General features: G+C 44.0%; 1 protein-coding gene across 1 annotated transcript in view; it reads right to left on the bottom strand.

The window, feature by feature from the left end:
- Positions 1-13,379, bottom strand: part of Slc35d1 (solute carrier family 35 member D1) — a 42,773-nt gene extending 29,394 nt beyond the window's left edge. The window contains exons 1-8 of the mRNA XM_057784605.1: positions 12,701-13,379; positions 12,070-12,103; positions 11,882-11,968; positions 11,139-11,206; positions 9,254-9,325; positions 8,369-8,437; positions 6,035-6,137; positions 3,876-3,968 (exon numbers count right to left, since the gene is read on the bottom strand). Of these exons, the coding sequence (XP_057640588.1) occupies positions 3,876-3,968; positions 6,035-6,137; positions 8,369-8,437; positions 9,254-9,325; positions 11,139-11,206; positions 11,882-11,968; positions 12,070-12,103; positions 12,701-12,903 (729 nt within the window). The 5' untranslated portion in view covers positions 12,904-13,379. The remainder of the gene's footprint in view (positions 1-3,875; positions 3,969-6,034; positions 6,138-8,368; positions 8,438-9,253; positions 9,326-11,138; positions 11,207-11,881; positions 11,969-12,069; positions 12,104-12,700) is intronic.
- Positions 13,380-15,241: the final 1,862 nt, after the last annotated feature.

The raw sequence follows: 15,241 nt of genomic DNA, 5'->3' as shown, positions 1-15,241 counted from the left end.
GTCTTGTAGTATACTTTGGGTCCTAAGGATGCCTTATCATATTGGCTCTGCTACCAATCTGTTCTATGTTACTGCTCTGATCATGTCTCTAAAACAAGTCTCCAAGCAGGTGAGCATTTCTTGTTGCATTTGGTGGGTAAGAAAACCAAGAACTAGGCAGGTGTGGTTTTACACACCCTTAACCCCAGTACTTAGGAGGTAGAGGCAAGAGAACTGCTCTCAGTTCAAGGCCGGCCTGATGTTCATACCAAGTTCTAGGTCATCCAGGCCTACATATCAAGATAAGGGGAGGTGGCTGTTTAGGGAGAAAGGCTAAGCACGAGGTTTACCTGAGTAGTAAATACTGCTATTCAGCTCATACCTGAACACATATGAGACTTTCTGACAGCCATGCACATTGGTTCTAGATCCTACACCACCTCAGATTCACACCAGATACCTTTCCTGTGTGATAAATCCTAACCTAGATTTCTTACACATTTTAAGAGACGTTAACACAGAACTCTTTTAACACAGGAAAGATGTTCAGAAATAAATGATATAGTGACTTGTCTCAAAGATACATGGGAATGTAAGAACTCCAAGTTAGGATCATGTCCTAAGCTTCAAATTTAATTCATACCACAACACCGTTACTTACATACTTACATCGTGTTCTTCTTTCATTTATAGCTGACTGTACATGGAACAATCTACCACTAACCCCAACAAAAAGACAGGATTAACCTACTTCCATCCCAAGATTACTCCCCACACTGATCTCCGAGAACCTATACCAGTGTATAGTTCTGCCGTGAGTGAGTCTGCTCTCTAGAAAGAGTACATGCTCTTCAAAGGTAAGGACATCACTGAGTGAGTCCAACACAGCGAGACAGATAACACTTAACTATATGACAATATCGGAACAAGAATAGCTGGTAAGCAGAGGGTTTACAGAAAACAGCATGGCCAGTGTCTATTTATACTCCAATAAATGTTTCATAAAAGCTGTATCAATTAATAGTAAAAGTGAAACTAAACAAACATGAAATGCAAAACACAAGGGTCTAACTGCAAAAGTAGTGGGTTCCACTTTTATACTCAACTTTATCATCACAATTTGAAAATCTTGAGGTGAACTGACACTCATCAAAATCAGTGTTCTAATATATATGCTCTGATCAGTATCTGGCAGTGTCATTAGAAAAATCAAACAGAAAACAGAATATACAAATGTACTGCCCTAAGACAGAAGAGGAGAGGCAAACAGATCGAGTCCTCCTGTAGATGGTAAAGTGACTGTTCATCTTACAAGTAAACATGCTTAGCCATATTATAACATTCAAATTCTATGTGCACTACTGAACCTTGATTTATGTGGGTTTCTTTGTTTCTGTTTTGTTTTTTTGTTTTTTCATTCTTATAGAAACAGAGTTTCTCTGTGTAGCACTAGCTGTCCTGGAACTGGCTCTATAGACCAGGCTGATCTCAAACTCAGAGATTTATCTGCCTCTGCCTCCTGAGTCCTGGGATTAAAGTGCTACTGAACTTTGGAATACACACAAATTATGTTATGACCTCTATACAAATTGTCGTCATTTTGGAATGAAGATATACCTCCTTTGACTAATAGCACCTAATAGCTACAAGGTATTTGTCAACATCTCATGGAAATCACATCTTTGCTAAGTCCTTAGAGTACACAAGCGTGCTAATCCTTACAGCTGTCTCAAGTACACACTGGCCTTGAGACTGGTGCCCTCTGTCCTGTCCTGAGTACCCATCACACCTTTGTTCTAAAGGCTCCAGAGCCTGCTAGAAGAAAGCAGACTCTACAGACCAGGCCTTCGGAAGGAATTTATCTGCCAACACTGTGACTTTAGGCAAGTTTTTTTTAAATGTCCTGAACCTCTTTTCACATTAACAAAATAGGGATCATTTAACCTTTCTACAGCTATTAAGAAAGTTGGATTATAGTTCATGTAAGTGACCAGTACATAATAAGGATTCAGGAAATGTTCATTTCTCATCCCATTTTCTTCAAAGCCACAGAATAGTTATTTAACACCATTAGTCAAAGCAACAGCAATTTCTACTCTGGGACCATGTTTAGGCTTGTCAGTAGCCAGGCCGCAGTTCATTAAAACATCTATTCATATACAGCTCTTTAAAAGATTGGTCTTAAAAAGTCCCATAGGTTGCCAAAATTCTGTCTCAGCTTCAAGAATTTATGAGTAGTATTTCACAATCTTCTGTTCAAGTTTCCATTGATACATAGTCTGATGCCCGAAGAAAGCATAACCAACGTATTTATTCTGAAGCCGAGGTTCAAGAGACAGAATTCTGGGACAGATATTATTGGCAGAATTTTGCATTTCCATTTGGTTTGCAAAATTTTGTGATTTCTAACAATACCAGTTTTTCTACACATATGGGCATATTCTACAGAAAAATTCTCTAGGATTGGTTTTGTTATTCTATTTGGGGCTTATTTAAGCAAATTTTTGCCTAAAATTGGTAAACTACTATATGAGTTGTTCTTTATCTGGTCATGGCACCATGCAATACCAAGTACCTCCTAATGGCAATGGGAAACCAAGGTAGGATTTAAGCAAGGAAAACACCTGTCAAAGAAACAGAACTCTTGAGTCTCAAAGAGGTTTAATACTTCAGAACATTTTATTTTTCAGGGACAGTTTGCATTCATTCCTATTTTACAGATTAATGAAAATGTAAACATTCCTCCCTCCAAGTCTCAGGAAATAGCATGAAGGAGGGGTAGATAAAATCTAAGAGCCAGAGGCTGGGGAGGGAGGCTGTGAAGCTCTCTGGACATGTGGCCACTGAGACAATCAGCACAGAGCAGCTGTGGTTACCTACATATGGCCATTGTGATAATCAGCACAGCAGTTGTGGCTACCTGCATATGGCCATTGTGACAATCAGCACAGAGCAACAGTGGTAACCTACATATGGCCATTGTGACAATCAGCACAGAGAAGCTGTGGCTACCTACACATGGCTATTGTAATAATCAACACAACAGCTGTGGCTACCTGCACATGGCCATTGTGATAATCAACACAGCAGCTGTGGCTACCTGCACATGGCTATTGTAATAATCAACACAACAGCTGTGGCTACCTGCACATGGCCATTGTGATAATCAACACAGCAGCTGTGGTTACTTACATATGGCCATTGTGATAATCAACACAGCAGCTGTGGCTACCTGCATATGGTCATTGTGATAATCAGACACAGCAGCTGTAGCTACATATTCCAATCTGCACATAAGCAGGCCCTTCAAGAGTCCATCATGGATGAGGGAGGAGTTGAAAAAGTCTCACCTCTTCCTGAAACCTGTAGTTAATGGCTACAGGAAGGAAGGCATTTTCTTCAGAAGTGTAGCCATAGAGTAATTACCCAATAAATAACCCCTAACCCATGCTCCTACATGAACACCTAATTATTCTCAATGGAACATGAACAAATACACAAATACACACACACACACACACACACACACACACGAAAGCAGAGGATCTTGTTTTAAAGAAGGGGTTAGGCAGGTGTGGGAGGGGGGATAAGAGAGGATAATGGAAAGGTGTATATGATCAAAACATATTACACGTGTACAAAATCAATTAATCAACAATGTTTTTCATGTAAACTTTTCTTTCTCTGTCCTGGCACAGAGACCTATTCTGAGCCATCTTAATATTTAAAATGTTTATGCCAAGAAGGCAGGTTAGCATGACATCAGCACCCTAGAGATCTAAAGGGTAAATTCTCAGTTTGTGGTCACTTAATAAACACATCTCTATCTAACAACCCAAAAGTTTATCTTTTGATCATAAACAGTAAATAAATAGCCCGTAATTACAAAGTCCTACCTTTTGTGCATCTCCTGTGAAATAGGCAATGGCCAGGGTGGGAAGGATCATGAACAGTGCATTGTAATAGAGCAGACCGTACTTTCCCAGCTCCTAGGTAGTAAACAGTTATTTCAGTTGGTTCCAGCAGTTAGGTGCCTTTACACACATAGATTATTAATCCAATTACATATGTATATTATGTTGGATGGATTTTAAAGTTAAAAAGCGTCTTAATTTGAATAATCACATTCAAGCCTGAAATTCAGACCCAGGTCTTTCTGTCATAGAACTCAAGCTGGCTTGCCCATGATTACAAGCAGTCCCGAAGTTACAGTTCTGATTTACTAAAACCCATGTGACCACACTGACCCTAGGTTAAAGCAAATAATAATAATGGATAAGTCATAACGGTAAGTATCACTGCAACACTGTGCCTCTTTGTGTAGTACCAGGAAAAGATCAACAGTGAGACCGCACAGCCTTACACAACAGGAGCCCATGACCCAGAACGTGAACTAGCCTGGATCAGAGGGTGTGCAGGATGCACAGACACGGATGCACCGACCACATACCTGACAAGTGACAAGACACAAATACCCACTCCCTCATCACTCCCTTCACATTCTGATGATTCTGAGTCATTCTCCCTTAGGACACTGCAAGTGTATCAGATGCCACTACACTGTACTGGACAGCCTTGAACTCATGATTGTCTTACATCAGCCTTCGGAGTGCTGGGGTTACAAAGCTGCTAACACAGCCAGACTCTATAAGGATTTTGTTTTGTTTTGTTTTTTGAAGACAGAGTCTCATATATCTTAGGCTGGTTTCTGTTGTGGGACATTTTGATCGCATTCTCACACTCCTGATACTGCCATTAAAGTTTAGTTTGAATCAGAAGGCGGAGCCTAGAGACACAGGAAGTGGTAGGATGGGGCTTAGAAAGATTCGAGACCCTTTTAGAGGAAGGAGAGAGGGAGGAAGTCACTGATCACTTCACTTCTTGGAACATTCAGGTTCTTACCCCTATTTTTAACTCCTGAGTTTTTACTGATAAAGAATAATTAGATAAAAACTTCAACTGTAGTCCAACGCAGGGCATGAGATCACGAGGCAGCAGCTCACTACCAGTTTTGCTGGCAGAGTGACCACTGCAGCTGGCTATCCCTCCCTTCCTCTCAGGCCCTGTGTGCGAGTCTGGAGTTTTCCTGTTGTAGCCACTCTATAGCAGCCTCCACCTGCCACCCGTCCCTGGCCCCAAACACCACAGGGTGACATCTCAGATGAATATCGATAGGAATCCTCACAAGGCCCACAAGAAATGAAGGACAACCCGTCACTAAGATCTTTGTGACAAAGAAAGCTGAAATCCAGATGGCTGTTTTCTTATAGTAACTTAACCCTACAACGCAGCACACAAAACAGGGTTCAAATACTTGCCTTTCTGGTAAAACCAGCTGAATATGTCCATATGTAAAGCAGACAGTGACCAAGCAGACAGTACTGCGGAAAGCCCCTGTGTGTACACTACCAATGTAAGACAGAAAGTTGGGGGTACACACCTGAGGTCTGGACCAGGAAGGCAGTGCTCTCGGAGAGCAAGCCCAGGGCTCCCTAGCCTTCAAAGGCATCCTTGTTCCCTAGCCTTTCCCAGCACTCCCTTCCTCCACAGGTGCCCACACTCCCCTCTATTTCTTTTAGGTCCCTCACCAAGTCTTCAAGAATACAACCACAATCATGAATATATTTTCCCTGTGGAATTTCTTATTTCTCCTATCTCATTCTAAGTTGATATTCTCATACACTTCCTTCTAGAAAAGAGAGCATTACAACCTAATTTAATTTAAAGATAGTTCATCATCTTTTTTTTTCTTCTTTTTGTGATAGTGTTTCACTCTGTAGCCTAGGCTGGTGTCGTTCTGCAGCCTAGGCAGGCTTTGAACATGAGGCTATCCACCTGCCTCAGTTTCCTGAATGCTGAGATTCCAGGCATGTGCCACAGTGCTGGCAAACACAAATTTATTATATTAGGACGAACATATACCTTATTATATTAGCATGAACACATTCACCTTCAGAGAGCTCCTGTGCCCTTCCCCAGCCCTCATGTTTCTTTATCCCACACTTTCCCCACCATCAGCGAGCATCCAATGAAGAAGCTGTAGACTGCTACTTACTTTTGAATCTAACTTCTGTTTCACATAGGCACCATTTGCTGCTGTCAGGACATCATTGATCAAAATGAAAACATATCCTTCCAGATCAAACGCCAAGTCAGAGCTGCAGAACATAAGCAACATTTTAAGGTCACCTTTAAAAATATGCAGTTCATTTTAAACAGGTCTGGGCTAAAGTGCTTGCAGGAACACATTCTTGTATAAGTAGACCTTATGCTTTTTATCAGCTACCAGCATTTCCTAAGACCTGGCCCCCATTCGGCAATTTTATGAGAAACATCCATGCTTACACATGTCACCACAAAGAACCAATCAGTGAGCCAGCCATGGTGGCACACATCTGTCACACAGCACTTAGAGGCTGAAGCAGAAGTAAAACAAGCTAAGGCCAGTATGGGTTACAGATCGAGCTCCGGGACAACCTGAACGACACATTTAAGACCCTGCCTCAAAACAAACCTCACATGTACAAGTAATAACCATTTTGGTTCACTGTAAACTGCTCTAAGGTCAGACAAGAAGCAACGAAACATCACGACCTAATCTATAAAAGCAAAAAGCACTAGTCTCAAAGACAGGAAGTCAAAGGACGGAGCTGTGAACAGGTCATTTTTTTTTTCTCAGAGATTCACATAAAAGACAGGACTAGCTTGTCACTGGGTGGAATTTCTGAAACATGGATGATAGTTCTGATATCAAACCACAAGAGTGGATAAGCAAGTACTAGGAACTAAAGTGCTTAAGTAATTGCTCAGTGAAGTGACAGGGTGCTGCTGGTGAGATCAAGGGGACAAAGCTCCTACACCTTGGTAGAGTGCTTTCCACAAGAACTCAGTAAAGATAAACCGTCAATGGAAATCTGGCAGTGTACCTACAGTGGATTCTAAGGCCCTCAAGCTCTATGGCTCTGTCAAGACACTACACACTTGTGGCAGAACTAGTAAAGGAGCCCTCGAGGCCACCGCAACGTCAGGGCAAAGGGAGATGCAAGAAGGTCCAACTGTTTAGTACAATTTTGGCTCTCACTGGCATCAAGGAAATACTTTAGAGTACACAGAGTTTAGTATAGCTTCTCTGAGATAGGTAGGTGGTTATTATTGAACTTTTCTCACAGGAGGCAAGGCAACACAGAGAGAAAAGGAGCTAGCTCTAAATTTCAGTAATCGATGATGCTGTCCTTTTTTTTCCCCCCAAGAATGGAATTTCAGGGGACAGCATGATGGATCATCTGGTACAGGCACTTGCCACCAACCCTGATAATCTGAGTCCGATTCCCGAAACCCACATGGTGAAAGGCAAGAACCGAGTGCCACAAGCTGTCCTCTGACCTCTGCTCGTGCACCCCGTGGCATCTGTCCACACACACAAAATAAATAAAACACAATAAATTTTTATTTTTAAAAAAAAAAAGAGTGGGATTTTGCTTGGAGAGTGAATGCAGAATAGAAGCTGATGTCTACATCCCCGCTACATATACCTACCCCCTCCCAGGCACACGCTGGAAGTGTAACTAACGAGCTAAAGAACAGAGGGCTCCAAAGGAAAAAGTGTGTAGCATTGGCAAATCTCCCTACACACCCCAAGCTGTAGACACCTTCAGTTTTCAGTCGTTCGGTGCATATGTATTTTCCCCACGCCTACCTGTCCTCCCTCCTGTCTGCCTGCATCTGTATTCAATATGTAATCATCAAATTGGGCTCTTTCATATTTTCCTCACTTTAAAAGTGTATCTTTTCCTCTGTCTCCCTTCATTTATTTTAAAACGAAAACCTTTTTAAAACTGTGGAAAGCTACAGAGGTGTTATAGGGTGTCCACGTCATGACATTTGTGATATGTCCTCAGAAAGACCAAATGAAGCAACGCTTCTATGCCTTTTCCACAAGGGAAAAAGATTCGTCACCCTTTGCCTCATCTCACAGAAGGGTGGATATTCAAGGGGAAAGGGTTAACACGGTCTAAAACCACAGACTGATTTAGACAGACGTGTTTTTTAGCCCTGCTGCTTACTAGCTGTAACCCTTGAGAGTCACAGAAGAGATCCTTCATCTATAAAACAGGAAAATCAGACCCCTCAGAACAGAAAAGAATACATAAGTGTGTCAATGTGCTGTGTGGCATGTGTATGTGCTCGGCAAGCAGAAGGCAACATCCAATCCTAAGTTATATAAATTGACTTTAGGAATCCCCCAAATCACCATTTCTCTAGCTTTAATCTAACACAGCACAAAAGATTTAATAGTGGAGGTCTTTTCAGTAGTTTCCAAAGATACTTAAGATATAATATTAATAACTATTGATAATTAAAACACAGGCTCTATTGGCCCACCTCTTACCTGGCAGCTACAAAGGCTCCGATAATCATTGCAAATACAGTCATCTTAATACCCCAAGAGAAAGTCTTCCTGCAAAATAATTTAAAATATACAAACATGTGACTTTATCCATGTAGACTCATTTTACATCAGTGACAAAACAAAGGGAACGTTTTTTTCAAAAAAGACAAATACAATCACATTCACATTCTGAATATTTCCAAGAAACTAGGTATTTAAAAGATGGGATAAAACTCCTTTTGTTATAGAAAAAACTATACCCAGTTCTCTCTTATTCTTACCATTTGTTCATTATCACTGAGTTGGGATTTTTATCCCAAAGTTTTTTAAGTAGAAAGACGTCACATACATTTGCAGTAAAAGTAGCCAAGACATGAAAATTACTTAAAACCTATATCTAGAATTCGAACTTGGCTTTACCCAATGGCAGCAGCAGACACAAGAATTCTAGACAGCACATCCCATGTTTGGGAGTTTTCTAACTGCGGTCTGTTAACCTTTCCAACTACATTAATTCCATAGCAAGATAATGAGCCTGTTTAAGTTTTCAAGACTTAAAGTAGTCGGATGGTGGCGCACGCCTTTAATCCCAGCACTCAGGGGGCAGAGTTAGGCAGATCTCTGTGAGTTCGAGGAATTTATGGGGCTGGAGAGATGGCTCAGGAGTTAAAATTCCTAGCACCCACATCAGGCTGCTCACAACCGCCTATAACTTCAGCTCTGGGGAACTCAACACTTCCACCTGGCCTCCCACAAACACACACAGGCGTACACCCACACAAACACACACAGGAGTGCATACACACACACACACACACACACACACACACACAGAAATAACAGTATCAGTCTCAGGAACAAGGACAAATTACAAATACAGCTTACTTGAGTAGAGCTCCCTCAGCGAACATTGTAAACAGAATGGAGAACCGTCTCAGAACTGTAAACATGGGCAAGCTGCAGAAGAAAAGCAAGCAGGTAAAATAAGGCTTACAAGAGTGCAACTGTAAACCACAATTCTACGAATCAGTGGTTCTAAACGACTCTAATCTCTTTCTGACTGTATGCAAGTTCCCTGCTGATTAACCGTATTTGCTTGGAGAAATACTTTTTTTTTTTTTATTTAAAAGCCTTTAAAACATTAACTACAAAATGGTAAAACCAGGCATCTATTATCATAGGCTAATAACATAGGCTTTCAAGTTTCACTCTGATAATTATGCAAATAGCCCGACTCCAGGTACATTAGCTTTAATATTTCTTTCTGTTTATTTGTTTCTTTTTCACTGAACTAACTTCCCTTCTTGCTCTCCAGATCACTAAGAAAATGTCTATGAAAACCATACTATTTGTATGGATGCTCCTATGAATTCCTACAGCAGTGTGCTTGCATTAATCAAACATGCAGCCTCTTACAATGTAAGAATTTCTGACTATATCTCACTCTAAAATGCTTTCTGCTTGTCTGCCAATCAAAGGCAGAGTGTGACTGCAAGGATGGATGACAATGGTTTTTTTAAAAAAAGCAAATTTTATATAAGCAACACCCGGCTATAGGCCTGTATTTCCTTCTAAGTTGGTAATGAGATGGAAAAGGATTCCCTCCCCGTGACAAATTTGACTTCCTAGGAACTCTCCCCAGAAATAATCTGGTCAATTTGTCTCAGGGTTCTTCGTTTAAAAAAACAAAAAACGAGAATACAAAACTTCTTAGGCACTGATCCTCCTAGATCTCCATACTGTTTCTGTGCTAAGATTTTACTTGTGACTTTACACACATATGTGTGGGAATGTGCATGCCAATGAAGGTGTTTGAAGAGGTGAGCAGAGAGGGGCGGATCTCATGGGGGCTGCCTGGTAAATGCTGGGAACTGAACCTGGGTCCTCTGGAGGAGTCGCCAGTGTTCCCAACCACTGAGCCATCTCTCCAGCCCCCGTCCATACTGTGTATAATCATTTAAGTCAGGGCTCCATTCAGTTCACGTAAAACTATTTCCCCTGGTGTATTTTAACACATACACGCACACACACACACACACACACACACACAAAGTCAGAAGCCAAGAGCAAGGAGGTAAGGGGTGGGGGATGTGCAGCATTGCCGTAGAGCAGAGCTATTGCTTCTTTTTAAAAGTGAACGGCTCTTCTCCGGTTACACAGTCACAGTTGACCTAGTAATCATGTTTATGTCAAGATTCCGTCTGACTTTAGCCACCTCGTGTGAAAAGGGAACCTGTGGAAATTCTTATGTCCATCATCTGATTTGCTGTGTGTGATACACCTAAAATACACAGTGTTTATGAACTGTGTTATAGAAGTGAAATCCTAAACCACACATGAGGGCAGCATGTGTGGCCAAGACAAGAGGAGGGCCACAAGTTCAAGGCCAGTCTGTGTTTCGTAGTGTGTGCCAGGTCATCCATGGCTACAGAGTAAGATCCTATCTGGAAAATAAATATATAATAAAATCCTGTAAGTCTGGCATAAATCCTTGACCACGGCAGTTCTACAAAAATAAGAAAATCTACTGCGCCACTGACAATATTTGAGCACTTCTAACATAAAAGTGAGAAGGCAAACAAAACAAAATTTGTTCCTTAACTTCAAATCAACAGCTCTGAAACCAAAACTTTGGATTCAAACTTCATTATTTGATGGCGGAGGCTCCCTGGTGTTTGTGCAGTCTCCCCCCAACAATCATAGGACATTGGTGTTTAACTTTAAGATGATCTTATTTTAATCCCACTAGAAAAAATAAAGTTATCCATACTTCAGTTTCTTTGTGCTGAACAGTCCCGTGATTTGGTTCCCAAAATATAGTAGAGGTAGTGGAAACGTCTGGAAAAGTGAAAAGGGTAACAAATCTCAATAATTAAGGCAGCGACAACAAAAATCCTTTCAAACAGATCGGTTCTGTTTTTACAGTTAAATTCTTTCCACTTGAAACACGATTAGGTCTCATACACAGTGCTGACCCCCACGAAACACCCAACAACATCAACTACCCTTTGACACACAACACTGCCCACAGAAGGGAGAGGGAGATGGCAGGAAGAAAGGACACAGAAATATAAACATGACCAACCACGTGAGGCAGAAACATCACTTGCTCCAAAATATGACAGTGTATGTGTCTGAGACTCCAGTGTTCAGGGAACGAGAGAAAGCATTTAGGTTTCACACGGAGTCTCGCAGAAGCATAAATAAGGGTGCAAAAACACCCCTCCTACCTCCAAGGGAAAAAAAGTAATAATAAGAGCATCGTGGCTAAAGTGGATAGATCAAAACAGAAGGCATTTCCATCTTCGTTCTCATGAGAGGGTAGCACTGGTCCAGCATGCACGGTTACCTATATTCTTTAGCTCAGCTAGATGCACTCGTGGACCGGGGTTGGGGCTAGACTGCGTTTTTTTTTTTTAAAAAAAAAAATATGCAAGGCGCTGATTTTTCCCCCTTAAGTCACAGAATGGCTCCTTTTTATAAAATAAAGTATTCCTTCTTTTTCCCTTTTACCTTTCGAGGTACATTTCTGTCAAAGTCGGGAAACTTCACTACCCTGAGTGCCTTTCCCACCCAGAGAACGGCTACCGTGGCCACCATCTGCAAACAGAGAACACACAGAGATGCACTGTTCTGCATATAAAGACGCACAGAGAAGTTCTGACAACACAGACCACGGAATGCCCAAGATTCCAACTAACCTGGCCAAGTCCAACACATAGCGAGGACGGAAATCTACAAAAAGGGTAAAGAAAAAAAAGGGGGGGGGTTAAAAAAAAGGCCAGAAAGCCCCTCAAGGCACAGTGAATTCAACTTTCACACTGACAACCTTAAAACGCATTTTGATTCAACCCACACCAATGCCTGCCCTTCATCCAAATTGAAAAAAAAAAAAAAAAAAGATTGTGTAGCCTAGGGCGGCCACTTGTCTCATCTTGTCCCGTTTTACAATTTCCCTTGGCTTCCTGCAACGGATTTTTCCAGAAAGTTAAGGTAGAGATCTCGTCAACGGTTTTAAATCTTTTAAGTAAAATCTAGGGGAACACACACACACACACACACACACACATACGCGCACACACAAACTTCTGCCCCGGAGTCCCAGTGACAGTGGCGACGGCGGGCGCGTGGGCGTGCGACCGCGCTGGTCCCCAGACTGTCAGCCGAGCTGGTCGCCCGTCCTTGGACACCGACCTCGCTGTGTCCCCCCCACACACACACCCTGCCCGCCGCCGCGGAGGAGGAGCGCGGCCGAGGGCATCCCCGGCTGGGCTCGAACCCCCGTCCCCGCCCGCCCGGCGCGCCTCAGTCGCCGCCCGCCAGCCCGGCCACCTGTAGTTGGTAAGCACGCTCTTGTTGACCACCACGATGAGGAAGGAGCTCACGCCGTAGAAGCCGGCGGCCAGCAGCTTCAGGAACACCGTCAGCGTTTCGGCCGGCGCCATCCCCAGCTCCTCCTCATCTCTGAGTGTGGAGGATTTCGCGGGGGCTTCTCCTTTAACCGGAGCATGCTGACGTCTGTGGACTTCCGCCATGGCGGCGGCAGCGGCGGCGGCGGCGCGGGCCTGCGAGCTCTCGGGCCGGCTGGGCGGCGGGGGGTCTGGGCCCTGGCGGTGCGCAGGAGCGCGGGCCTGGCGGTGCGGGGCGCGGAGGAGCGCGGGCCTGGCGGTGCGGGACGCCGAGGAGAGCGGGCCTCGGGAGTGGGCCTGGCCCAGGATGCGGGGCGGGAACCCTGAGCGCCGAGACCCCCTCGGTGCGGGCCTAGCGTGGCGGCCGAGGTGCCCGGGGAAGCCGGCGGTTCGCGGCAGGGCTGCGCGGGTTGTGCTGGCCACAGCTCCCCGCACTGCCGCCGCCCGTCCCCGCCCAGGGGTTGGGACACTGGGGTTCACACCCTTGGGGACTTTGCCCTGGCATGATACCTCCCGGGGTCAGGGAAGGGCCGTGCCTGGCTCGGCGGGGCTGGTTCTGGATGGGAGCTGGGGACCGGGCAGGGGCTCCGGGAGCAGCCGGGACACCACTCGGGGGACCACTGTCTCGGGGCGGCGGAGCACAGTGCTGCGCCTGCGCAGGACTGAACGCTGGGTCCCCCTGTGGGGAGCAAGCGGTTGCGCGGGAGGCGAGGCTGCATGCAGGCCCGGAGGTCGCTCCCCTCTCTCTTAGCATGGGAAGTGATGCCCGATTGCATCCTCACCTATTTTGAATGCGCTTTTTGGTCTCTCCTGCAGGCGGTCGAAGTTCACAAAAAAATATCAAATGTGGTTCAACAGTAAACAAAGATTTCATTCCACAAAACCTGAGACTTCTCACACTTCTGACACTTTCTGCAAAACCTAAGATGTCTCACACAGAAACCTTCTTTTCTGTTGTTTGTGTGAGTTGATAAAGCCAAAAAAGGCGTGGGTGGGTGGAAGGGGAAGTGTTGCAATAAGCCACTCGTGGACCCGTAAAAAAAAGTGAAAGGTGCTTGGAGCCTAAAAGGTTTGCCCCCGTTGGAGGACTCTGTGCTCTTGGACATTAGGTGATCTCTCTGCTCCTTCCTCTCACTGTTTCCCTAAACCCCCTACTGTTTTCTTCGCAGGGTGCCATCACAGAACCCAAAAACACCAGTTTAAGCAAGGAAATTACTTTCCTACATTTAGTGATTAGAAAGAAAGTTTTTTAAATTATCTCCCCAAATTCTCTATTATTTCAAGTTTTTTTTCTTTTTTCTTTTCTTTATTTTTAAACTGTGGTTTAAAACCTTACTCTTTGGGTGCAGCCATCACCAGGCACCCTCCCTGGAATAGTCGCCATCACAGATGGAAACTCGTCTGGTAACTAATCATTGCTCATTCTCCACCCTCCCTCCTCCTCCCAAGTAACCTGCATTTTGCTCTCAGTTTCTATGGATTTGACTATTTATGCAACCTCATATATTTTCCCTTTCATGACTGGCTTATGCCAGTTACATAGTATGTTCAAGGTGTATCCACACTGTAATGTCTATCAGAACTGGAAAAGCTGGCAGCCAGCGTGGTGTTCTTAACTCTTGGCAGCAGTTTCTGCCCACACCTCCAGAGGCGCCGCTTTCCCCCTTTCCTGAGCTGTGGCTCACGCCTCTCTTTCTTCACTTCCGTTTTTAACGCCCCTAGCTTGTCTCCTGGAGTATTACTTTTCCTTCTGTATTTGATCAAAACATTACCTGTTCTCTGGGTAGCCTGTCTCCAAAGGTCCGTCATGTCTTTCCTCTCGCTCTGTGCCCTTCCCATCCCATAGATGGCTTTTAGAGGATGTCTTACTCTCTGCCCATCTACCATAAGGTATTACCTGGGCCTGGGCCCTTTACAGAGAACATTCCTGACGGAGGATAAGAAAAACAAAAAGCACTAACCTGCCAGCTGTATCTCTTAAACTGACCTCTCTGGTTCTAAGATGGTGCCTTCTTCGCAGGTTGGACCCCTAAGGTGAAAAGCTCTGAGCACAGAGACAGAAGGACAAAGACCAGTGAAAGCTATTGTCTACACCATGACTGCTCTCCTGGGGGCAGAACCTTCCTAACCTAATCTTCTAACAGCCTGACTTTCTGATTCAGTTATATTGGCGGTTGTTTCCACATACTGCAATTACTCAAAATGAAAATAAATCGAAAAGTATGGAGCTAGGCAGCAGTGTCTTCCTCTGTCTAATTGTATATACAAAAATCAACAAATATTTATGAAGGTCTCTCGCAGGCCAAGGTCTGACCTGGGTTTTCTCACTACTGCTAATGACTAAGCTGCAGTGGGCCTTCAGTCAAAGGCCGTGGTGTCCAGGGAGTGAGACAGTCTCACTGGTGCACAGAGAGGTACAATGTGGCCATAGTCAGGGAAGCTTTCTCTCCTATAGCATGTGTAA

Source organism: Chionomys nivalis, chromosome 11, assembly GCF_950005125.1.
Source record: "Chionomys nivalis chromosome 11, mChiNiv1.1, whole genome shotgun sequence".
NCBI classification, from domain to species: domain Eukaryota; kingdom Metazoa; phylum Chordata; class Mammalia; order Rodentia; family Cricetidae; genus Chionomys; species Chionomys nivalis.
This window is presented reverse-complemented; position numbering and strand designations above follow the sequence as displayed.